The sequence below is a fragment of the Neltuma alba genome, unplaced genomic scaffold, assembly GCF_004799145.2.
Source record: "Neltuma alba isolate B1F8T4 unplaced genomic scaffold, ASM479914v2 tig00012116_pilon, whole genome shotgun sequence".
In the NCBI taxonomy this organism is placed as follows: Eukaryota; Viridiplantae; Streptophyta; class Magnoliopsida; order Fabales; family Fabaceae; genus Neltuma; species Neltuma alba.
Genome location: NW_021636668.1, coordinates 221,192 through 247,422, shown reverse-complemented (window position 1 = coordinate 247,422; position 26,231 = coordinate 221,192). Strand labels below are relative to the sequence as shown.

The 26,231-nt window shown below is 37.4% G+C and overlaps 5 protein-coding genes across 5 annotated transcripts; 4 read left to right on the top strand and 1 right to left on the bottom strand.

The window, feature by feature from the left end:
* The first annotated feature begins 2,973 nt into the window (after window positions 1-2,973).
* LOC114722900 (uncharacterized) lies at window positions 2,974-7,442 on the top strand. The gene is made up of 5 exons (XM_028909022.1): window positions 2,974-3,556; window positions 4,561-5,523; window positions 5,602-5,993; window positions 6,167-6,520; window positions 6,627-7,442. Exons 1-5 carry the CDS (start codon window positions 2,974-2,976, stop codon window positions 6,639-6,641), a joined length of 2,307 nt encoding a protein of 768 aa, XP_028764855.1. The 3' UTR covers window positions 6,642-7,442.
* A 1,001-nt stretch (window positions 7,443-8,443) lies between these two features.
* LOC114722853 (cellulose synthase A catalytic subunit 8 [UDP-forming]) lies at window positions 8,444-14,317 on the top strand. Its single transcript, XM_028908971.1, has 13 exons — window positions 8,444-8,672; window positions 9,057-9,133; window positions 9,305-9,356; window positions 9,450-9,597; window positions 9,967-10,233; window positions 10,491-10,836; window positions 11,004-11,141; window positions 11,664-11,789; window positions 11,874-12,086; window positions 12,353-12,590; window positions 12,676-12,875; window positions 12,996-13,349; window positions 13,452-14,317. Exons 1-13 carry the CDS (start codon window positions 8,495-8,497, stop codon window positions 14,037-14,039), a joined length of 2,925 nt encoding a protein of 974 aa, XP_028764804.1. The 5' UTR covers window positions 8,444-8,494; the 3' UTR covers window positions 14,040-14,317.
* A 2,019-nt stretch (window positions 14,318-16,336) lies between these two features.
* Window positions 16,337-18,492, top strand: LOC114722854 (receptor-like protein 51). Its single transcript, XM_028908972.1, has one exon. It carries the CDS (start codon window positions 16,449-16,451, stop codon window positions 17,766-17,768), a length of 1,320 nt encoding a protein of 439 aa, XP_028764805.1. The 5' UTR covers window positions 16,337-16,448; the 3' UTR covers window positions 17,769-18,492.
* A 1,736-nt stretch (window positions 18,493-20,228) lies between these two features.
* Window positions 20,229-23,382, bottom strand: LOC114722986 (pentatricopeptide repeat-containing protein DOT4, chloroplastic). Its single transcript, XM_028909132.1, has one exon. The coding sequence runs from the start codon at window positions 23,353-23,355 to the stop codon at window positions 20,722-20,724; it is 2,634 nt and encodes an 877-aa protein (XP_028764965.1). The 5' UTR covers window positions 23,356-23,382; the 3' UTR covers window positions 20,229-20,721.
* Window positions 23,383-23,594: 212 nt separating this feature from the next.
* On the top strand, window positions 23,595-25,401 carry LOC114722987 (uncharacterized). The gene is made up of 3 exons (XM_028909133.1): window positions 23,595-23,730; window positions 24,026-24,367; window positions 24,688-25,401. Exons 1-3 carry the CDS (start codon window positions 23,628-23,630, stop codon window positions 25,035-25,037), a joined length of 795 nt encoding a protein of 264 aa, XP_028764966.1. The 5' UTR covers window positions 23,595-23,627; the 3' UTR covers window positions 25,038-25,401.
* Window positions 25,402-26,231: the final 830 nt, after the last annotated feature.

Here is a 26,231-nt window from a genome sequence, read left to right as displayed (position 1 = left end):
GTTTTCTAATGTCGGAATTCCACAGCTCTGTCGCTTTCCTCAATAATGACGTGACGATATCATATTAGTACCCATGAATTATATGCATGCTCAATAGTTACTTATCTGCACATATAATTAATACATTAATTACACTATCAAAGAGTCTAAGTAAGTCAAGGCCAAAAGGGGTAGAAAGTAAGTAATGAATGTTCTGAAAATTATTCCACAAATGATAAAATGAACTATATAACTTCTAAATAAAAACTGACGGTTCTATATAAAAACAGAGATTTGTAAATTTTAGGATACAGTATGTGTATAAGGAAGGTAATGCTTTTGCTTATTGCCTTGTAAATTATGGTCTTGAGATAGATGTGGGAGAAGGTTTAGTAAAATTGGGCCTTTGAGCTCCATACTGTTCACAAAAAAATTTCTATTTTCTCCACCAAAATCGAATTATCCACGAACATCTAAAACAAATATTACTTTCAATACTTAATATACAAGCTCGTTTAACATTTAATTTTAATTCTAAATGCAAGACTCTAGTTAATATAAATGATTAGTAAAAGTATTTTAAAAAACATAACAACCGTTTATTATAAATAACTAATTTATTTTTTTGGTTTTATTTATAAGGCATTTTCAATATATTTCACATAATCTAAGAAAAACTTTAAATTACATTAACTATCTATTAAAATATAACAAATTTTCAATTTTATTCCTATTTAACATATTTAAAAAATAATTATTTACAGTATAATAAATGAACGACAAAATAATACGTTTATACTAAAAATTTAATGAAGTGACATATAAATATGACCAAGAAAAACTTTAGGAAAATTAATCTTTTAATCCTTCAACTTTTAACTCATTTATAACTCAGTCTCTTAAGTATGACTCAATACAACTCAATCTCTATACTTTTGACTCGATGTAACTCAATCCCTATACTTTTGACTTGATTAAAACTCAGTCCCTCGTCCTTTTATCATTTATAATTTTGTCTTTTGCCATCAATGGCTCATGCTGACTCATTGATACATTGTCTTACATGGCAAAAAAATTTACTAATGTCATCTTACATGGCACCATGGCCGTCCTCATCATCATCAGAGCACCTTCCGAGTCTCAAAACAGAGCGTTACGAGTTTGGCGTTTCTTGAATCTTTCTTGCTTCTTAGTCTTAAGCATTCTTAGTTCTCTATTCTCTTTTTGCAGAGCTTGGCTTGCTTTGTTTCTGTCTTAGACCATAGGCACCATATCCTCACTTGTGTCACGTGTTTGTGTTCATTATCTACTCATATGATAGTTAAAAGATCGTTAAAATTGCGAAGAGCAGCAAATACAAAACTAGAAGAACAACTTAAGAAGGTAGCTTAGTTTGAATCATCGTCATCTATCAGCTTCACCAACGTACTAGGTGTTCTTGCTCATCACTTCGACCGTATATACTCAATTTCTTGGTTATATGTTCTCCATGCCATTTTAACTTTGTATATAAGATCAGGGGAGTACGTGAGGAATTTAAAATTTGTCTCCATAATAACTATCATGAAAATTGAGGCCTTTTTTTGTAGTAGACTTGACCATTGCAGCTTCAGATGATCTCTTCCTCCGTTTTCTGGTTTTCTTTAACTGGGAGAATTGCAATTAGATCCTAAAATCCAAGTTAAAAATACTTAGGTGCCAAAATATTGCAACTCCTCCTCCACAATCTTGCAACTGAAGATTGTCTTGAGACCTCACTGTTATTAAATTACTACCTTGAAATTTAACTGAAATTCTCCCTTTGATGATAAACTCGGTAATACATTATTAATTGCTGAAACATATTCAGATGATTGTCTTGATTTGTTTCATTCTTTAGCGTTTCTTCAAACTTTTTGTTTCTGTATTGAAGTATTGGTGTTCACCATTTTAATGGGTCACCACTCGTGAGAATACATAAATCTTTCAAAGGGAAAAAAAGAAGAAGAAAATAACATATGGAGCGTATGACCAGTAATAGAGCAGTAAGCCCTGCTTGTGATCAAGCTGCAAGAGAAGAATAGAGAAGCAATGCCTAGCACCAAGAAGCAAGCATGGTCATTGAGTGAAAAAAACGCCGAACTCGCAACACTCTGTTTTAAGGCTTGGACGCGCTTTGATATGATGATGACGACGTGGATGGCAATGGTGCCATGTAAGATGAAGTAACAATGAGTTATTCATAGAAAAGGACAAAATTATAAATAATAAAAAGATAAGAGACTGGGTTTTAATCAAGTCAAAAATATAGGAATTGAGTTATATTGAGTCATATTTGAGGGAATGAGTTATAAGTGAGTTAAAAGTTAAAGGACTAAAAAATTAATTTTTCCAAAAAATTCTCTCTATTTTTCAAATAGCATCAGAAGAATAACTAATTTCTTTAATCGACTCAAATTAATCAATTAGTTCTTAATATTTTTTATATTAAAGGGATGTTCCGAAAACCTCATAAAGTACTTTAAAAAAAATACTTTTACACAAGTTGAGATATAATTTCTTTTGTACATTTATTTTATATATTATAAAGACACTTTTACAATCGTAGTTTAATTTTAAAAAAAAAAACCATAAGTGCCTGAGGTAATAGTAATCTTTTATTAAGATTTTTCTATAATTATATCTGGCCTTAAAAAACTCACGCGCAACAGAAAAAGGCTTGTTCCTATCGAATTAAATCAAAATCTTTCCATTTCCCTTCCTCCCGTCGTCTTTCCTGGGAAAGCCAGACTGACATTTAAAAAGAAGTACTTAGCGAGCAAGTTAGAGTTCATCAAAGTCAAGGTCGAAGAAGAGCAACAGCCAACAGGCATCGTGCCCCATCGTTGTTCCCGCATAGCTTATCTTGTACCTATTCCACCTTGTTATTGTCTCCCTCCATTGCTTCAAGTTTCTACATTTTGGGTCACCGAGCATTGTTCTCGCTTCCAAATTCTGAGGCCCAAGGTATCAACGATGAATCATAGCAAAACAGGAGCTTCGTTATCATCTTCGACCCGTTTGTCTGCATCTGCCAAACCCTTTACGCTCAACCGCAGCACCCAACAATCCACTTTGAAATTCCCTGTTCATTCCGGCCAGGAACATGCTCTGTATTCGCCCGATCACGGTAGCTCCGATCCCTTTGGTTCTTTGCTTGATTCGTTTCCTAAATTCAACTTAGCTGCTAAGGGTAACCCGGTATTTTCTTCCCCTCTGGGTGACTCTGGGTTTGGTCATGAGGCAGTTTCTGCAGCTTTTCCTATTGAGCCTGTTTCTCAGACTCAAGCTGACGAAGAGTCCCTTTTGCCGCATCCTTCGATGGATTTTCAAGGAAATGATGACTTTGTTGATCTTAATGAGTGGGACCTTGATATGCCGAAGGAGCTTCCATTACCCTTACCCGTGTACTGTTCAAACATTACTGGTTTAGGCTCTGGCACTTGTACTGGGTACGAAATCAATCATGGGAATCAAGGAAAGGATTCTTATGAGAGCTTGTTTGGCATTGGAAAGGATGATGACGGTTCAACTCCTAATGGGAGCATCAGTCGAAAAGGTCATTGTTCTGGCCTACAAAGTTTCTCCCGTTATTATTTTTGTCAGAACTATATTTTGATTCAATTTTATTGCTTTCCCTCCTCTTGTTGTCATTTTCATTTCCATTAGAAGAAAAAATTTCCCTTGGACTTTTGCCTCTATGTTTTTCTCTTTACACATTTTTGGACAATTTTCTATCACTCTTGTACAGCAGATTATTTATGCTTTTTATTTTTTTAAAAAAATATTTATTGTCACAATTATTTTCGATTCTTTCATTTATTTTTATTATGCTTCTCTCTCCAAAATTTATCAAGTTGTGAAATTTTCTTTTAAGTAAGTTAGAATTAGCTCTGTAAAAGCTGAACTCAAGAATATAATATTCGTTTGAGCGTTCAGCCTCTAGACAAGTTAATGATTCTCTCTTCATGTGCCTTCTAAACTTTTTTGGTCTGTCTGACCCTATTCTCTCATGGGCATCATTGACTTCAAAATAAAGGCGCACGCTTGCTTTTATGCTTAGCTTCTTGAAACTATTTGGAAAGCCAACTAGGGTCATGGATGTCTTTTGTTGTGGTAACCTGCTACAAATGAAATGAAGAAATGTACAACTATAACTTCTGGTAGGCTTGGTTTAGGCTCTTCGTTAGATCCCTGTCTTCGCTGTTTCCAATGTCCCATTCCATCCATTGTCACCGGTTATTCACTAGATCGAGAGAGACACTTAAGTTGTTTCTGCTGCCAAGGGCATTAAAAGTCCGTTATTATCAATGATTGGCCTCTGCTCTCTGCTTGTGTATGATTTAGCATTTTGGCTAGTTTGCAATTGATGTTAAGTTTTGAATTTTAGAACAAATTTTGACTACCATGCATGACACATTAGTCGATGAGAGAACATGGAATGATTATGTTCAAGTATGCATGCTGTTGGTGGTTTGAATCTCTGTCAAGAAGCTTGTGATGGTATTTTCAGTAAAGGCAATGACTCAATTTTGGTTAAAGAAATTTTTTCCAAATCTCCAGGCAAAATGCAAGGTGGTGCCAAACCAAGTTCTGTTCTGAGATCAAATAGTGATGATCATCCGTTCATATTTTCAACATCAGATATGTCCTCTTCTGCAGAGGTGAATAATGTTTCTCACTGTCAAGGCTGTCACAAGCCATCTGGGGTGACACGCAGTGCCTCTATTTCAAGTGGAATTCCAGATGGGCGATACTTCTCAGAAATTTCATCTTCTACAAGCAACATTGCTTCTGACTCGACAGGAAGTCTTCGTGCAGAAATACATGGACCATCAAGTCATTGCTCGATTCTTTTGCCTTCTGATTCATCAAAGAATATGGATCTCTTGACAGGTAGTTGGGGAACTGTTGATGATAAGGACTGTTCTAGTTCTATTTTATCTGGTTCGAAGGACTCCTTTACCGTATTTAATGCTGAAGGCAAAGGAACTGATGATGGTGATACAGAGAAGCCTAAGAAGATTTTCAAATCTGTCTCTTTTGATGCTAGAGGTCACTCAACAATTACCACAAATCAGGTCATGTTGAAGTCTGATGAATCCAGTGGTGGTGTTTCCATTCAAACTTCCAAAAGTTTAGGCGATAGTGATTCTGATTTGGATTCTCCTTGTTGGAAGGGAAAGATGACTTCTCAATCTTCTTCAGAAATTTTAGGATCGGTACAAACACATGATTTTGAGAAGGAGCTCAAAAAATCTAATACTCTGAATCCTTTGGCACCTCAGTTCTTTCCTGGAAATGCTGAAGGAAGCAGTCGTCTTGGTGGTAAAATGGCTGAAGATGATCTTTTATCTTCCAAATCCAGCGCGCCTTTAGCTGTTCACTTCTTGCCAGCAGAGAACAAACAAACGAAGACTGTGATGGCAGATGCACATCCTGTAGGATTGAAGGGAGTTGAGCTTCTGCATTCCAATAACTTGAATGAAAGTGTGAAGGCATTTAACCTTGTCAGTGATCCGAAAGGTAGCTTTGTACTAAATTCTACTTGCATGACTCAGCCTGTTTCTAAGGAAACTAAAGTTGCTGCTGGCAATGTTGAAGGCTGTTCAAAGGAAACTAAAGATGATATGACCATGGGGTCACTAAGAGGTTTTCTCCCTCTCAAGTATCATTCTCCAACTTCAAGTTCATCATCATCTGAAGCTGGTCTTGTTACTAAGCTTTTTGAAACACTTCAAGGTGTATCCAAGTCTTTGATTGATTCTCCAAAACTTGATGTTCAGAAAATGATTAATGGAATGCTTATTCTTTCTGAGTTGCTTTTACAATCTTGTGTTCACACATTAGATTCACATAAACAACATGATCACAATACAATCCAGCACATAATCAATAACCTGAATGAGTTTAGTGCAATTTACAGCGGCCTAATGATTTCAGCCGTTCAGTCAACTGGCCTGGATCTCCGTGGCAGGTCATTAGAGCTTCCCAAGGTATGTCAGATTGCATATATCTATGATTTTATCCTGTTGTAAAATTTATGTTATCGTACTTCTCCAATAATGATTTCACAAATGAGGATGTTAATTATCATTGATTTTATTAGTTATATCTTGGGTGAATTGTATTCCAATGTGTTCGTTGAATATGTGCATGTGTTCGTTAGCATTCGGGAAATTTAATTGAGGAAGCAAATGTTGAGACCTTTGCTATTCCAACAAAGCTTCATAATCAGAATGATAATGGGTTGCGAAGCAATGTTTCTAAAGTGATTGCTGAGAGAGGACAATATTCTGTAAGATCAAGCAGTGATGTAGGCCCTGAGAAAGAAAATGAAGTTTTTCAGGTTATAAGGAGAAATCTTGGCAAAAATCTTGATGCTGAGGAGCACTTGCACTCACAGGCTATGCTGTATAAAAACTTATGGCTTGATGCCGAAGCAGCAATGTGTTACATGAGACGGAAAATTTATCTCAGGCTTATGGAAACTGGGATGGATGTAAATCATGCAGATCTTGTGGTAAGCTTTTCACTCTGCATAAAATCTGAGAGAAACATGCTTTTTGCTTGACCAACAAGCTTTGTAATAAGCTTACTAATTTACGTGTTGCCTCTATGAAATCCAGGACTTGTGGAGATGAATGAGCCTTGTTCGCGAGGCTGCACCCGCAACTAAAAATTGGTTATCCGAAGTTCAGTCTGTACATATTCATGATACACCATTTCTGGTTTGTACAAAAGCTGCTGATTCATGTGGCTGTAGTTAGATATCAGTGATTGGACTTGCACTCTGTATTTATCCTCTGCTCACTGTTCTACATTGAGTCGCTGCTTCTTGTACAAAATCGACTGGTTCATGAGGTTGTAAGCAACATATCTTGAGTGCATTTAAAGAAGAAATATCACGTTGTAAATTCCAATCACCTTTTGTCATTATACAGACAAACCTGTCAATGTCTGGCACTTTGGTTGAAACCACTAAAGTTAATATTCTTAACTAAGGTTTTACTCCATTGTTTCGTTCAAACGGGGGAATATAGAACTTCACTCATCCAGTTCTAGTAAGTAAAGGACTCAGGCTGAAACTTCCATGGAAATTTGGACTTATTTCACTGATTTCTTTAAGGTCTTCCTTATTATGCAAGAATGGCAGCGGGAAGATTCAATGGGGAATGAAATGTAATATAGAAACTTTGGAATATTTAAGCCCGAGGTTGATAGAAAATGTGATGTGACATAAGAGCAACTCAGAAATAACAAATGGGCACCCTTCAGTTGAATGCTCTTGCTGGTGTACAAGTGGTTACATAAGCAGAATACGATAGCGTCGCGGGCAAACAAGAGAAATCTCTTGAGAGCGAGTGGCCAAGTATCATTATCAGTCGTAGGTCACATTTTGTGATGTAATTACCAATATATTGCTCAACAGAAATTGAAATTCATCCTATTGCTATATTTGAGTGGGATTATATTGTCCTTTCAGTTTTAATTCTTTCCAAACACAATACTGAAGTATGGGATACATGAATACTATAATAATACTACCTCTGATCCTAATTATAAGATCTCGTTTGTAGTCATTATAAGACTTCGTTTGTAGATCACAAACGAGGTCTTATAATTAAGATCAGAGGTAATATTAAGAAAAGAGCGTATCCATTTTTTATTCAAAAAACTGAATCTGGGAATTTTTTGAAAAATAATTTGACTTCAAAACCAGAAATCTGAAGCATTTTCATCCATTCAATGTTATTCATATGTGAACAACATGAATAATGATTAATGAGACATATATATTCTTTTTTCTTTAATTTATAAATTAATTATAAATAATTTTCTTAATTAAACCTCTTGTATTTTTTTCCTTCTATTCTATCTGTTTAATTTTTTTTTTTGAATTTGGCAAGTCAAATTACATCCTCAAACTAACAAAATACAAACTAAATCCAGATTAAAAAAGTTGAAAAGGATGAAAGCAAGAATTGTGGTAATATTTAGTCACAATATTTAAATTCTCAAAAACTACAGAAGGTTTGTAAATTAATTATAATTTTGATGTATTAACTTTGTAATAACCAAGATTATACTAATATATATATATATATGTATGCATGTATATATTTTTTAAATTAATAATCGTTCGCGGATGTTTGGTTGCTGGCCAATGGCGGGTGTTCATATGTGGACTCGTTTCAAAGTCTTGTTAGTTAGAGATGTATCCCGCGCAACTGAAGCCTTCCTTACACTTCCCGCAAAATTTTAAATCTTTTTCATCTGATCTCCTAAACGGACCTTGCTTCTGATCTTTCCCTCTCTGCCTCCACTTCGTGCCTTTGTGTGCGAATCAAACAATGACATCAACCCTCCAACCTCCGAAAACGAACCCCCCTCAATCCCTTTCGTATAAAATCATTCGAAATGAGACTGAGACTGAGAAAAGGAGGGACAAGCTCTGGCGGGGAGGCTCCGATTTTGAGGTCCTTGAACGCCAAAGATGATGCAATCTGGGGCTCCCCTCTGCAACACTTGCGGGGAACAGGTGGGGTTTGATGCCAATGGCGAGGTGTTTGTGGCCTGTCATGAGTGCAATTTCCCAATTTGCAAAGCTTGTTTTGATTTTGAAATCAGTGAGGGTCGCAGAGTCTGTTTGAGATGTGGCACTCCCTATCAAGGTAAACCTGTAGTTTTTGGATTGTGTTTTATGGTTTGTCTTTCACTGTGTGGCTTTCTTATTGGCTTTGTACTTCCTTCAGTCTTGATTCTTGACGCAATACCTCTTTGAGACTGAACTAAATGAGGGATTTTAATCCTCCTTCGACTGTGCGTTATACCATAAAATATAAATCAATCCAATATTCGGTTGTTGAAGGGAGACGAGAAGAAGTTTTTGACACTGTTGAATTATCTGCAGATTATTTTGAATGATTTCTTTTCTTTAATAATGCAAAAATCATTCTAAAAGCGGAAGCTTTCCTCCTTTTATGCACTTTTTTTTGATTACATACTGTGAAAGATCCTGCTGTACATTCCTTTTTTTTTTTTGGTGAATTTGATAGGAAAAGCAATGGATCATGGTGACGCAGAGGTTCTGGGGAATCGATCTACAATGGCTACCCAACTAAGTAATTCCCAGGTATTGACTTGCTTGAAACTCAAGACATTATCGGTTAACTACTAAGGAGACTTAATTTTGGAGAGTGAAAATAATCTTGAGGTGAAACAACTAAGATACATTCATTTCATTTTGGAATATAGAATGGTTGGTATTTACATCTGCATTTACACCACCCCTTGAATTGTGCAGGATGTTGGACTTCATGCTAGGCATGTCAGTACAGTGTCAACAGTGGATAGTGGTAAAAGAGATGTAACATAACACACATTTTTTGGTAACAAATTTATTATGGAAATAGTTATTGACCATTATACGAACTTGATTTTTCTTATAGACTTAGTTGATGAGTATGGGAATCCCATTTGGAAAAATAGAGTTGAAAGCTGGAAGGAAAAGGATAAGAGAAAGAAGAAGAAAAAGGAGGCACCTAAGGTTGAACATGGACCACAAATTCCACCAGAGCAGCAGATGGAAGAAAAACAGTAAGTGTTATCAGTAATGGAACGATGCAAACTAAGTGGCCAACGAATGGCTATAATGCATTTTTCACGGGATAGCAAAATTTCCAGATCTTAACTATAGACCAAATCATACCTTGTGTACGGAAGAATGTAGTTTTTCTTGTTATTTTAACAATATTAGACTGGTACTTAGAATCGCAAACAGTATGCTAACATATTTAATTCTACATTTTCAGCTGAGTATGGCATTAATGGGGTTTCACTGCTGAAATTGTGATTCCAATTCTGAGTTTTTTTTTTTTTTTTCATGTATTAATGTGTATGCTCCTCTAGTTAGAAATTTTTAACGATTTTATTTATCTAGACTAATCTTGCTGATTTTTTATGCAGGCCATCGGATGCTAATGAGCCACTTTCAAAAGTTATTCCAGTCCCGAAAACCAGACTCTCACCATACCGGACTATAATTATCATGCGCCTGGTAATCCTAGGCCTTTTCTTCCATTATCGAGTTACACATCCGGTGGACAGTGCTTATGGTCTTTGGATGACATCTATCATCTGTGAGATATGGTTTGCATTTTCCTGGGTGCTAGATCAATTCCCTAAATGGTCTCCAATCAACAGGGAAACTTATATTGGCAGACTGTCTGCAAGGTAAAAGCACAAAAATTTGTTCACACCATGCTTTATGATCATGGGTGGTTTGGACATAAAAATCGACTCGTATTAGAATGAAAACAGAGCTTTGATATAAACCATGCTTGTTAGTTTTTGCAAAAATATCATTTCAATACCATAGCGTTGTTTCAGAAGCAATATAATGTGGTTTGCTATCTCTTTCGATGTTCGAAATTGAATAGGTTGAATCAGTGCTTAGGATAGTGATGCTCACTCCTGTAATGGCATGCCAGGTATGAGAGAGGGGGTGAACCTTCTGAGCTGGCTGCTGTGGATTTCTTTGTCAGTACAGTTGATCCTATGAAGGAACCACCGTTGATCACGGCTAATACAGTGCTTTCTATCCTTGCGGTGGACTATCCCGTAGATAAAGTATCATGCTATGTATCAGATGATGGTGCTGCAATGCTGACATTTGAATCTCTCGTGGAGACAGCTGATTTTGCAAGGAAATGGGTTCCTTTCTGCAAGAAGTATGCTATTGAACCTCGGGCACCCGAGTTTTACTTCTCTCAGAAAATTGACTATTTGAAGGACAAAGTGCAGCCTTCTTTTGTGAAGGAGCGTAGAGCAATGAAAGTAAGCCTTTAGAGCTTCCTTGAATCTGGGTCCCCCAAAAATTTGTGCAGTTCTAAGTAAAATGCTAGTATTTTGCTTTATATATAAATTGTCTTATATATACACATACATACATGCATCCATACGTACATACAATCCTCTTCTTAACTACTATTCAATTCTTTCAGAGAGACTATGAAGAGTTCAAGGTGAGGATTAATGCTTTGGTATCAAAGGCTCAAAAGACACCAGACGAAGGCTGGACTATGGGTGATGGAACACCTTGGCCAGGAAATAATCCACGTGATCACCCTGGCATGATTCAGGTATGTCTCTTTTTTCTCGATATAACCAAATCTCAATGCCATAGGCACAATCCACTGCCTAATCTTTGCTTGTGAACTTAAAAAAGGAAAGAATGTTGCTGATTTTCTGAAACTAACTGCAGTTCAACCAAAGTTTCTCTGTTTTTTCGGCCATGACCAAATTTCATTAGCAGTCCGTTGAGTTCATTAATTTCTGCCTTTGTGTTTCCTTCAGTATCTACGAGATTTCTTATTAGCTTTTCTTGTATTCATATTGATTCTTCCATTCAAAACTTCAGATATTAATTAGTTGTCCTTGTATCATTTGAGTCACCATGCGTCTTTCTTGTTCCTGGTAAAGGGAGAGTACTTCTTGATTGTTTATTTGTGGATGTCTTCTCTTCCTAATTTCTTAAGATTCACTGGTTTTATTGATCAGTTATTGACCCCACTACATGCTAGACCTTTAATTGCTTTTCATAGGCTGCCATGCTTTCAGCAAAAGTTGAGTTGTTAAGAGAAACTTCCATTCATCATTTTCAGGTATTCCTTGGAAGCAGCGGAGCCCTTGACATTGAAGGCAACGTACTTCCTAGGCTGGTCTATGTTTCCAGAGAAAAAAGACCAGGCTACCAGCATCACAAGAAAGCCGGTGCTGAAAATGCACTGGTACTGTTAGAAACTTCAACAATAGTAATTCATGTGATCACATTAAGGTTTTATATTTCTTGATGTTCATCTGGATTCATGTAGGTGAGGGTGTCTGCAGTTCTCACAAACGCTCCCTACATTCTCAACCTTGACTGTGACCATTACGTTAATAATAGCAAGGCTGTTCGTGAAGCAATGTGTTTTCTGATGGATCCAGTAGTTGGTCGTGATTTGTGCTATGTCCAGTTCCCCCAGAGATTTGATGGCATTGATCGTAGTGATCGATATGCAAATCGCAACACAGTATTCTTTGATGTAAGTTTTAAACTATGATTTTTACCTCCTTAGACTAATAAGCCAACAAGTATTGAGAGAATCTGTCAGCCTAGTCATGATGTCCTAGCAGTTTGCTGCACTTAAAACCAGATTGTAACCTTGTACATAATATTGATCGGGCGATGCATGTGTACTAGCTTCTTAACGAGCTTGTATGCAAAAATCATGGAAACAACAGTTACTTCATCATATTGATGGATCATGGGTTTTCTGAAGTTTAAGACTCTATTTTTGATCCCTTGCAGGTTAACATGAAAGGTCTTGATGGCATTCAAGGACCAGTGTATGTGGGAACCGGATGTGTTTTCAATCGGCAAGCACTTTATGGCTATAGCCCACCTTCAATGCCTAGCTTACCAAAATCTTCTTCATCATGCTGTTGCTTCACCTCCAAGAAGCCTGCCAAAGATACCTCAGAGGTTTATAAAGATGCAAAGCGGGCAGAACTTGAAGCTGCCATCTTTAATCTCAGGGAGATTGAGAGTAAGCACAGTTAACTTTGTCAATGAGATTTAATCGATTCTTTGATGCTTAATATTCTTCTGGGATGTTTCTTTTTTTCTCGCAGATTACGATGAGTATGAGAGGTCAATGCTAATTTCACAGATGAGCTTCGAGAAAACATTTGGCTTGTCGTCTGTTTTCATTGAATCTACCCTTATGGAGAATGGAGGAGTGCCTGACACTGTGAACCCCTCCACACTGATCAAGGAGGCCATTCATGTAATTAGCTGCGGCTACGAGGAGAAGACTGAATGGGGAAAAGAGGTCAGGCAAAAGCAAATTTAGTAAATCATGTTGCAAGTTAATTTCTTTCCTCAGATTGATATTCCCAATTCCAACTTCCATCGTTTTACTCTAACAATAAACATTCTCCTGTCTGGTTAGATTGGTTGGATTTATGGTTCAGTCACTGAGGACATCTTAACGGGCTTCAAAATGCACTGTCGAGGATGGAGGTCAGTTTACTGCATGCCCTTGAGGCCTGCCTTCAAAGGATCAGCCCCCATCAACCTGTCTGATCGGTTGCACCAAGTTCTCCGATGGGCACTCGGATCAGTTGAAATTTTCCTTAGCAGACACTGCCCTCTCTGGTACGGTTTCGCCGGAGGCCGCCTCAAATGGCTGCAGAGAATGGCTTACATAAACACCATTGTTTATCCATTCACATCCCTCCCTCTCGTTGCCTATTGCTCTCTGCCAGCAATTTGCCTTCTCACAGGAAAATTTATCATCCCAACGGTAATTGACTAAATTTCCTTCTCTTTACTAAGTATTGTCAGCATAACTTCAACCAAAGAGACGATGTATAGCTAAAGATTTATTCTTCATGATTCCATACAGCTCTCCAACCTTGCAAGTACACTCTTTCTTGGTCTTTTCCTCTCCATTATAGCAACCAGTGTGCTTGAGCTGCGATGGAGTGGTGTCAGCATTGAAGACTTGTGGAGAAACGAGCAGTTCTGGGTGATCGGAGGAGTTTCTGCACATTTGTTTGCTGTGTTCCAAGGATTCCTGAAAATGCTGGCTGGAATTGATACCAACTTCACAGTCACTGCCAAAGCAGCAGATGATGCAGAGTTTGGAGAACTGTACATAGTGAAGTGGACTACAGTCTTGATTCCTCCAACGACCCTTATTGTGGTAAATTTGGTTGGTGTAGTTGCTGGCTTTTCTGATGCTCTTAGTGGAGGATACGAAACTTGGGGACCACTCTTTGGGAAGGTGTTCTTCGCTTTCTGGGTCATTTTCCATCTCTACCCATTCCTCAAGGGTCTCATGGGTCGCCAGAATCGGACTCCAACCATTGTTATTCTCTGGTCAGTGCTTTTGGCCTCTGTCTTCTCTCTTGTATGGGTCAGGATTAACCCTTTTGTGAGCAGACCTGACAGTTCAGCCATCTCTCAGACCTGCATTTACATAGATTGTTGAATTAGTACTACGAATGAAGCTTGGCCAGCGAAATTTTGGGACCCAAGCGGTACTAATTTTGTTCTCTTTAAGCATTCGACTTATGATCCTGTGTCATATACTTTGTGGAGACCTGAGTATTGGCTTGAGTATATCATATCACTGTGAGAAATGAAAATAGTGTCTTTGTTTCAGTATAGCAATTGAAATTGAAATAATAGAGACAAAATGATTGACACACATGTAGCTAGCTGTCCACTTTCTTAAATTCCATGACTTTGCATCATATTATAAGTTTCTCGGACCTGTTTGTGCCAACATATCATATTATTGCTTATCCTCTGTCATACAATTCTTTGCTGGGAATAAGGTGAGGCATTTGATTTTCTGTGCGCTCTGACTCTTTTTTTTTTTTTTTTGAAAAGTTTATTCCTTTTTAGAAAAAATAAAAAGAAAGCTTACAGCAGCACTCTGCTGCGTAAAACAAGAATGTGGATCTGTGGGATGAGGGGTTGAAATCAAAAGTTGATTAAAGGATAGTAGTTTATGATATGTAAAAGAACATAGAAATCCTTTTCACAAAGAAAGGAAAGGAAATCAAAATTACCATGAAGAAAAAAATTCATTCGTACTTTATGTATATATTTTCAAACGAGTGAAAAAGTTTTCACCATCCATAATAAAGTGGCCATGTATACATAAATAGGGAAGGAGGGAACAAAAACGTAAATGACAAGAGTTTCATATGGTATTGGAGTGACTACGAAGGGTATTTAATTATTATATGTGCCTTTATAAAAGGAAGAACAAATAAAGGAAGAAGGAAGCGTAAGAGTAAGGAAACAAAAATGCCAAATATTATTCACATGAAACAAGAAACTAAAAGATTAAATTTGGTTTCTTCTACTCGATCGAGATATTCCTATTCCCATTGTTATTGTTGTGTGAGTGAAGACACCACACAATTAGTCAAGTTTGGTGGTTATCAATTTTTTTTTTGTGTGGATGTTATCATTTATCAATCTGCTGAGAATGATTAAAGGTAGGTAATTAGAGCTGGATGCTGCTCTAATCCAGCTTTCAAACATTTTAATATTCTTCCTTCTTTGTTCCTTTTTGCATCCTACCTGTGAAATCAATCTTTTGAACAACTAGTTCCCTCTTAAATTATTAATTTCTGTTGCAACATACATTTTATATTCTTTAAGTAATTCATAATACTAATGTTAAATTCTTCCTTCATCTATATGATCGTATAGTTTGATTATGACGTGATAATTGTTTAATGTTAAATGATATTTTATCTGTTTTATTATTTTTGTAACTATAGTTTTGCTGATTGATTATATAAGACGTAAATCGAATTTATTGAGAGTTATTAGTTATTAGATAAACCAATATTTCATATATCAAACGCCATGTGTTTAATAAAACATTCTTTTTTTCTAAGGGTGCTCTTTTTTCATTTTAATTTTTAAAAATATTTTTTAATTGGTTATTTAAAATATTGCCCCAATAAAAATTTGTGTTTAACTGGGCAAAGCAATATTTAAGTGAGAAGCTGACAAGAAGTGAACATGCGCTTAGATAGGCATGATTTAATTAGAAGGCAGGTATCATGTGAAGTCTTAAATGTTTAAGACAAGGCAATCCTTCCGGGGCCATTTAAATAAAAATTTGGTAAAGCTAATCTTCATATTTGCCCTTAATTAATTATAGCACTGTTCAGGTGAGATATGGTTTGAAGTTTAAAGGGTCAAACAATGAAACAAAAGTGCCACCCCACATTTGCGTAGTGCCCCCAAAACAACATTACTTTGACCCTTAAATGCTCAAAAAAAAATTTTTTTTTTTGGGGACGATTAATGCTCAAATTTGCAGAGTGATTTTGGTATATTGAAATGAAATTAAATTAGACTCTTTATTTATCCTCACTCTTGCTTTTATTATTAATAACTTCTAACATGTCTCCCAGTTTTATTTAAAGTAATAATTTTTTTATTTAGTGTTACTAATGAATTATAAATTTTTTTTAACAATAAAGCATTTTAATTAATAATGTTTATCTAAAATAATAATTTTAGTATTTCTTGAAAAAATAACTCATTTTAATTAAATTTTTTAATTTATGTAAAGTTGTGAGGAGGAGTATATGATAGTGATATTGATATTTGGGTAGGAAAAGCGAACAAAATATTCTGAACTGTGTTAGGCTATTGGGTTCATGTTGTGTTGGCTGGCGCAATATACAGAGGTACGAATACAATACAAATAGCGCCTTCCCCTGCAAATCAAATCTCATTGACCTTTTTCCCTTCCCTACCGTTGTATGTTCTCACTTTCCACTCCGACCCATCTCTCTCTCTCTCTCTCCCCGCGCAGCCCAAGCCTTGCTTCTCTCTCTTCTTCTCTGTTTCTGATCTCTGAGCTATGAGACCTCCGTCGCCGCCTCTCCTCATTCTCTTCCTCCTCGTCTTCCCCACCATTATCTACTCTGCCACCGAGTCTCCTGCTTCCTCACCATCTCCACATTCTCCCTCCCCTTCTTCTCCCTCTCCCTCTTCCTCACCTTCTTCTCCTTCTCCCTCTTCCTCACCTTCTTCTCCCTCGTCGTCTTCCTCCTCTCTCGACCCTAAGCAACTCAGAGCACTTCAATCCCTCAACATACCTATCTCCAAGGACCCTTGCTCCCGCAATGCCACTCTTTGCGACTCTTCTAAACCCTTTCGCCACATCGTCTCCCTTCGTCTCTCTAACTGCTCCTCCTATGTTGCTCTCTCCTACACCGCCCTCAAATCCCTCTCCACCCTTCAGTCTCTGCAGCTCCTCAACTGCCCCGTCACTCCCATTCGCTTCCCTCCTGAACTTATTGCCTCTCTTCGCTCTTTCTCCTGCGTCAGAAGCCTCCGCAAGGTCTCGGGCGTTTGGCTCTCCCGCCTCGAGAACCTCACCGATCTCACCGTCTCCGATGTCCAGGTCAAAGCTTCGGGTCCTTATGTTATTCTTGGACACATGAATAAGCTCAAGTCTCTCACCATTTCTCGCGCCAATCTCACTGGTAACCTTCCCAAATACATCGATTCCAATCTTACCCATGTGGACTTCTCTGTTAATCAACTGAAAGGAAGCATACCCACCTCTATTACTATGCTGGATGGTCTGGAACACTTGAATCTTTCGTCCAATGAGCTCCATGGTGAAATTCCCCCTGCTATAGGAAACTTGATTTCGCTTAAAAGCCTCTCTTTGGCTTCAAATTCGTTATCTGGGCCTATCCCGGGCTCAGTATCGGCTATACCGGGTTTGACTCACATGGATCTGAGCTCAAACCAGCTCAATGGGACGATTCCCAAGTTCATTTCACATATGAAGAATCTCAAGTACTTGAATCTGGCTAATAATAACCTTCGTGGGGTTATGCCTTTTAACTCGACGTTTATAAAGGGTCTGACAGTGCTCAAGCTGAGTGGAAACAGCAATCTGTGCTATAACCATTCGGTCCTGTCCTCAAAGTTGAAGCTTGGCATTGCCCCTTGTGATAAGTATGGAATGCCGATGTCTCCTCCGCCATCAAAGGAGTCCTCTGCAGATGATAGCAGTGATTACGACGACAGTGACGAGGATGATAATAGCAACAAGAAAGAGCATCACCATGGCCCAAACAAGGTCGTTCTTGGTGTGGCGATTGCGCTTTCTTCCATCGTCTTTCTCATTATTTTCTTGATCCTCTGCTCAAAATGTTGTCGGTGAAGAAATATAGGGTTATTTGCTTTATAGTTTAGATTAGGACAATCGATAATTTATGTGGATCATTGTTTGATATGTTCATTAGACACCGGAGAGTATGTCCTGAGAAAGGGAGAAAGGAATTTGAGAAGAAAGGTGAAAGGTGATTGTCAAAACAAAGACGGAAAAAAAAAATGAAATTCATCAATTCTTTTGGGGGTGAATGGGTGTAGTGTCCAATAAAAGACGAAGATGAAAAATGTGGGTAATCATTAAGCTGGCGTTCTATTCTTAGTTGCTTAGATCAACTACTTGTGCATTGCAACAAGTTTACTTTGAATTCCATGCTTTGTCACTGTATCACTTGCTCTTTTGGTCAAAAAGGGAGAGGTGGTGCGTGTAATACCTCGAAAGATATATTTACGTGTGCTATATGAGCAATAACGACCCACTCATTTTAGTTTCAGTTTCTCTTGCTAATTGCGCCATGGCATTTAATCTTTCTCCTCTGTTCCTTTGGTTGCATATTTAGCTTTGTTGGAATAATAGTGTTTTATTTATGTTCTGTACAAGCCCTATAGGAAGTGTAAGCCAGGTGCAGCTTACGCCAAATGAAAAGTCTGTACTGCCATCTATTTCATATGAAGCTTTCCTTTCTTTTTTTTGTCAATTTAACATCCAAAATTGAATCCTAAGAATCGTTTTCATTTGTATGTCCTATATGTATCCATTTTATTGCCCTTGAACATTTTGTTTTCGTTGGCATTAACCGTGTTAATCATTGTTGATGATTTGATTTGCTGAGGGAAAGAATAATAATGAAAGCTTATGGGTATGGATGTCTTGTTCAATAAAACGGTTCATCCTGTGATGTTGTCTCTCCTACACTTGTTAATCACCTAAATTGGCTTACATTCAGTTCTCCTTTTCACGTCAGATCGGAAATACTCAAATGAACTGCTGTATTTATTGAGTATGAACAATCATTCGCCAACTATTCTGACCTTGTCCAAAGGGAGCACTGCTCTTTACAAGTTCTCTTAAAAATTGACCATGACACAATTTCTGATGCTGATTTGTTATCTGTTCTTTTGCTGTTTTTAGTCCTTTTCAATGGCCAAAATAAAAAGGTTATGATCGCCCATAATTAATATCGGGTAAAAAGTTGTTAATCTATATGAATTCAAATAGGAACACTTGTCTATGTAAATTGTTGTGATTTGGATGTGTTTGTTGGACATTAAATTCATGAACATTTGAAAACATTGTTTGTTTCCATATCTATCGCCCGTTTCTGGCAATATCCATTATTTCTAGCTCAAATCATTATATGCCTCCTTATATACTGTAGTCCTCGTCAATTTTATAACCAAGACTTCTCGCCATATCTCCATTTCTTTTAATGAGGTTCATATTAATGTCATCCTGGACATCATATCTCCCCTCAAACAACGATTTTTTTCGGTTTGGGTGTTGTTTTCGTAATCAGTTAAGGAAATGTTCCTAATTTGTGGACTAGTAAAGACCTAGCATGTGCATCAGAATATTGCAAGTTCAGGTGGGTGTGTTATTCAGACAGTTTGCAGATAGATTTCTTAAAGTTCGTAAACATTAGAGCTGTCCAACTAATATTTCTTTATATCCATTCAGATCCCTTTGTCATCATCTTTTACTTTTGCATTGAAGGAGCTGTGGTGAACGTGGTTGTCATCATCTACCTTCTTTAATCAGTTGTCCATCCTGACTTATTAGTATATTAATTAATTGTAGTCTAAAGACAAATTAAAGTTTCCCGGCAATTAGCATGAGGCTACCTGACGCTGATCTTGTAGGTTGTGTTTGGAAGTTGAGAAAAAATAAAGAAAAAAAATAAAGTAATATATGAAAAATCAGAGGGTTTTAGATAAAGATTTCTCTGATAAAGACATGCTGGAGGTTCAGGGTTGGTGGATGGGGCGATTCCTCAATGGATTTGGATTTGCAAGGCGTGTGACGGTTGTAAGTTGCAGCTACAGGACAATTAGATTCTCTGCTATGATCCAAAAAAATTATTAAAATTTAACCATTGACTTGACTTAGGAAGTATAAATTCATTAAGAATAATTTTTATAATTTTTTTGAAAAATAAGACATCTAAACTAACTACATTGATTGGGCAATCAAGATCTATGTGCTCATCCTTAGCCAAAAATAAAATTGAGAGAAAGCAATTGGATTCATAAATTAAAAAAAAAAATCCGTTTTTCCCAGTGTGTATTTATGAAACATAAAATAGTGCAAAAGATTGATGGAGAACGGTAGGACTAAAATGGATAGTCCAAAAACTCGAGAAGCGAGAGGGGCAACGATCATGGCTGACAAAGTATGATGCAAGGGGGCAAAACGAAGAATTTGTAATCGTGATCCAACATTTTCCTTAAATTAAAGGGGTTAAACATTAGTGAGTGGCGAGTCAGCGGTTATATTTCCTATCAACACAAAATATGAAGAGGGACGTGAAGTGTTTATAATGTTTAGCGTTGTGCACATAAGATGCCCTTGAAATACACAAAGTAGGTGGATCATTTAGTGAAGCTCCTGCGTGGCTTCCACTTGCTACTATAACGCTCTTTCAAACTCGAGGAGCAATGCTAAATTGCAATTTCCCAGCATTGCAATAGCATTTGTTTAACCGTGTTTAATTTGATTCCCCTATAAAGATTGATAAACATAGTCACGTACCAGAAATGGACATCAGAATCTCAAGGCGAACTGACACTTTCCATAAATTATAACGCCCCTCCACTGTTATTCTGCAGAAGAGGCCGTTTCCGGTGGATGTTGGATGGGTCGTTCGTGATTGGCAGAACAGAGTATATTCCTCATACCTAAACGATAGGGCATGGAACATGCCTCTTATTCTGCACATGGGTGGCCATCCTTATCTCAGTCAAGTGACATTGTAACTCAGCTAAATTGATTGAATGTCTCTGATGATTCACCAGAAACCTCTGCAGGAACAGATTCCTTCTTTAAAATGGTGAAACCGATTAGAATCTCTTAAGACAATCTCCCTCTTGGTTGTCTTGGACATGAACTTGGCCATCTCATGGCAGTCACCACAAACTCGTAGATTCTTAGTAACCCTAATTGTCCTTCCAGGTGGTAAATTTAATATACCAAAAGCGATAGCTAATTTCTCACTGTGTCCACATAGAGCCACTTCTTTCTCCATTTCATTTGCATTTATCAAGGCATACTTCATATTTGGAGAATACCCTTCATTCTTCATTTTTATTCTGAGTTTCTTCAGCAATGAGTCTATCCTTTTGGCTTGAGGGTGTGAAGCATCCCCAGCAACAAAGATAATAAATTTGCCCTTGATCTCTATCCAACTACACCCTGGGCTCTTTTTTAGCCCCTTCTTACCAATCCTCTCCCTTAAATTTTTCACTTTTTCCCATTTTTTGGCCTCTGCATAGATGTTAGCTAGAAGAACATAATATCCCGTGTTCTCTGGTTCTAGCTCAAAAACACGCTCTGCAGCTTTTTCTGCTAGATCCACATCAAGATGAATCCTGCATCCGCAAAGCAGAGCACCCCAAATAGTAGCGTCTGGTTTAATTGGCATTTTCTCAATGAACTTGTAGGCTTCGGATAGTTTTCCTGTACGAGCAAGAAGATCCACCATACATGCATAGTGTTCCAACTTGGGCTCAATATTGCACTCACTTTTCATGGAATTAAAAAATTTCCACCCTTCATTTAGTAATCCAGAATGACTACAAGCATATAATATGGAAGTGAAGGAGATCTCATCAGGTTCAATACCTGAACTCCTCATCTCTTTAAAGGTGGCAATTGCTTCATTTCCAAACCCATGCATGCCATAGCCGGCAATCATTACAGTCCACGATATCAGATCCTTTATAGGAATCTTATCAAAGAGTAACTGTGCAAGAACCAGCGACCCACACTTTGCATACATATCGAGAAGTGCATTGGAAACATGAGGATCAGAAGAATATCCATTTCGCAACACGTTCCCGTGAATCTCTTTGCCTCTCTCTAGAGCTGCTAGGCTTCCACAAGCTGGAAGGACACAAGCCATCGTAATGCTATCAGGTTTTGATTCTGATTGCATCTCAGCAAAAAGTCTAAGAGCTTCATTGGGAAGACTATTTTTTGAATAACCTCCAATCATGGTGTTCCATGAAACAATGTCCTTAACCGGAATTTCAGAAAAAACCAAATGAGCTTCTTCCATGCTTCCACATTTTGCATACATATCCATTAGAGCATTAGAGAGAGAGAGGTCCAAGCCCATGTTCTTTCTGATGTAATTGTGTACTTCCCTACCTTTTTCTAATGAGCTGCTACAAGCACAAGCATGAAGAATGCTTGTCAAAGTATAACTATCTGGCTTAACATGTTCGCTTTCCATTTCCATGTATATCTGAATTGCATCATCATATAAGCCTCCTCGCACATAAGCAGTTATCATTGAAGTCCAAGAGACGACCGTTTTTTCACTTATCTTTTTGAAAACTTGGATGGCATCATCTAAATCACCACATTTTGAATACATGTCAAGCAAAGTATTGCTAAACATGATTTCGTTACTATAACATGATTTTACTCCGTAACCATGAAGTGCCCTACCCAATGGAAGTTTCCCAATATTGGCACAAGCTACTAGAACGTTAACCAATGTAGCCAAATCTGCTTTAACCCTTGAAATCAGCATCTGAATGAAAACCTCAATCCCATTTTCGGACAAACCATTCTGAACATATCCACTTATCATAGAGTTCCACGAGATAACATCCCGATCGCCCAATTCATCAAACAACTTGTATGCACTCTCAACTCCCCCGCATTTAAAGTAAGCGGCAATAAGAGAGTTGGCCACAATATTATGAGAACCAAGGCCCAACTTATAAACATAGCCATGCGCCGTTTCACAGTTTCCTACCTGCCCCAAAGCAGCAAAACACTTCATAAGACACGAAAATGTATGAGAATTTCCTTCGATGCACAGGTTTTGCATTTTCTTGAACAGATATATACTCTCCCGATGTTTGCCAATTTTTGCATATTCATACATCATAAGGTTCCACAGAAAAACCTTATCATTCAGGATCTGATCGAAGATCCGTCTCCCTTCTCTTAAATCTCCACAATTTACATACATGAAAACTAGTTTTGCACCTAAAATCCCTTCAATTACAATGCCATTGGAAGTGATAATCGAATGAACCCGTTTACCATCATGCAAAGACTTTCGCTCAGCACACAGCTGCAAGATAGAACAATAAGTCTCCAATTCAAGCTCGGATTTTTCTGACCGGACGAGTAAATCTACGGCACTTTTAAGATTACCCACTTTACAGAATTCACAAATTTCGGCATTTACATCCATATTCGTGGCATCTGTGGTCTTCACAAGCAAGGCAGAAGGGCCAGCACTTGTACAAGAAACATCGGAATTTGAATAGGACAGATATGGTCGTGAAGATTGTCCGGATAAAATGAAACAATTCGGAGATTCCGCGAAGCTTGCCCTATTTTTATGGCTTTGATAATTAGATAGGGAAGTGCCGAAGTTCGGCAAGCTCTTCATGGTCAACATTGCTCTGTTCCTAGGTCTGAGAAGAGAGCAAGGGACAATTGCACTGCATATAAACTAACATGAAGCAGCAGACTATATTTCACTTTTGCTGTTTTAATATTGTACACACAGGTTAGGCGCGTGGAAACACGCGACGCTAGAAATTGTGGACCAGCAATTTTGGCAGGAAATTAGGAAACAAAGCATGAAAATATAAGAAAGGGAACGATGGTCTGTGAGAGTAATTCATTTGTATGTTGGAGATATGAGACCCTGAAAGTTTCCTGGCAAGCATGTACGCAGGAGTTTTCGGTTCTCACCTTGTCCTTCGCTATCCCACGTTGGCTCTCTTCAGCAAACAGTGGTACTTAGGAAAATCATCTCTTGAGCTGAAAGGTATTGATAACTTCCTTTCCAATTTGTTTGATTCCTCAAGTGTTTTCCGTTTTTAGTACCACTCCGAAAGATATTCAAGTTCTCTAAATTAAGAACGACTGTTCACCAGAAATGAATGTACTTTTAGTTTTCACCTAAAAAAATGTATCCTGCAAATCATACAAAGTTCCTTATAAAATGAATCACCATATAAAAATGTATTGGGTTTAATAATATGTGGTTGCTGGGTACCCAAGACTGTGCGGATGAGAGACTGAGAGGATCATTCTTTGATGCAGCTTGTTGAATTTGGCAGAGTTTGCGGAAGGAATCTCACTATTGGTGCCCCTGAATGGTCTAAGTAAGTTCAGCTTCGCAAACATTAGATGTGATGCAGACAAAAGGGGTAAGAACCAAAGAAGAAAGCATGTCTCTCGAAGAACTAAAAAGGGAGATGAAAACCAGAGACCTCGAACATTTGATGGTAATAGATCCAAGTCGCCTGACCAGGAAGAGATAATTGCTCTGCTCAGACGGATACAGTTGTCCATATCAAAGGGTGAGTCCCAAGGCAGCCCAACAAGTTCTCCGCACAAGGATAAGCCCTCCGTTGAATCAATTCTGGATGTTCTTCGAGAATCAGGAAAGCAAGTGAAAGGTAATTCTTGGCGTTTGCGGCCATGGAAATCATTAGTGTGTAGTTTTTTTTTATTCTTCACCTGGAGTTTATTATATAGGTTGGACCGTTGAAGATTATCATTGAATAGGAAAGTATAATTTCTGAAAAAAATGGTTAACCAGCACGATATCCTTAAAACAGAGTTCTAGTTTAAGAATCTTTAATCTATGGAGAATTCTGCCAAGCATACAGACGCATTTTACACGTATGGAAAGACAAAGGTTGCGTCAATGCAGATTGTAAAAAATTCCATTTACTTTTCATGTTGTCTGTCTTCATTATGATTTTTCATTATGCAGACAAAGTTTCCGAAGAAACCACAGAAAACGAAACTCTTACAAGAGGCGTGTCTGGGACAGAGGAAGAGGTGTCAGAGCATCCACAAGAATCAAACTTTAAGTTCACGAGACTGTCATCAAAATTTGTAAGGAAATCCCCAATTCCATTAATTCCAGTGCCAAGAAGAAAAGCTCTCGAGCTAAACGATGAAGCATCCGCAGTTAGTGGTGCGGGAGACAAGCAAGGGCAGTCTGAGGGAACACTGGAGAGAATGAAACTTTCAGAGCTAAAAGAAATAGCCAAGTCCAAAAAAATCAAAGGTTACTCTAAACTTAAGAAACGTGAACTCATCGAAGTACTAGGGTCCTAGAAAGTAGTCCTACTGGATGCGATCATGTCAAAAGCCAGGTTTGTTGATTTAATTTTAAAACAAAAAAAAATTGATTTTTGGTTCCATGATACCATGGATATTTATGGCTGAAAAAAGTTGGCTTAGAAGAGAATTCAAACATTGCAAGTCCCTGTCATCTGGAAACTTTATCTCTGCACTTGAAGCAACAAGATGGTTCATTGTTCATTCTCACTCTACCTACGGAGTAGGATTTCCTGAACTAGTGTTAATAATTGCTTTGTCCTTGTTCTTTGAACGTCCCCTCCTCTTGTTGACTACTTTAGGGCCACTCAGCTCATAAATTATGACTTGATTGACTTCAATATGTCATCATGGTCTCTCACTCAATGATTCATTGTAGTTGATCGATTTTTTTGTTTTTTTTTTGGTCATTAAACAAGAAGAGATCTGTTCTTGAGCTTTAAGAAAGCTTATACAATTAACCAATTGAACTTTTAAAAAGACGACGGCTTTTGGGGTTGGATTCATAAATTTCTGCAGGGCAATACTCACAGATGAGCCTTTTTTTTTGGGGGGGGGGGGTACGTTGGCCTTTTGCTGTGGTTTAAATTTCAAAGAATGAGTGGTGGTGTTCGTTATTCACAGCCAACAATAAGCCAAAGATGGTAAAAATTTGTAAACTATAGGGCCTTAATTCCAAATTTGTTGAATCCATAGGGACTGAAGGATTATTTTTCCTGAAGTTATATTATAAATTATAAACAAGACATGACTCATTTTAACCAATACTCGGTAATGGAAGCTTTTCTTTCGGTAATCCTAAATTGTATTAGTTTCTGCGATAAAATGATAATATTATTTTCGAAATACACTGATAATATTTAATAGTCCTACACAGCAACCATCACATTGCGCCATCCAAGACAAAAGAAAAACGCTTCCTTTGATGCTTTTACTATACATAAATTATATCCTCGCATATTAAAAATAACATTAAATGGATGAAATTTTTCAAACTCACTCTTATTAAAGAAATTAATCAAAGGATATCGGAAGAAAAATGTTTCATTTTTTTTTATATTTAATAAGAAAAGAATTGGAAAAATGACATTATCTATGAGAGTATATCCGAATCTCCAACTAAATGAGTCTGGATTCTAAAATGAAATCATCAGAAACTCTTGTATCCGCCCTTACAAGTCACCATATTAG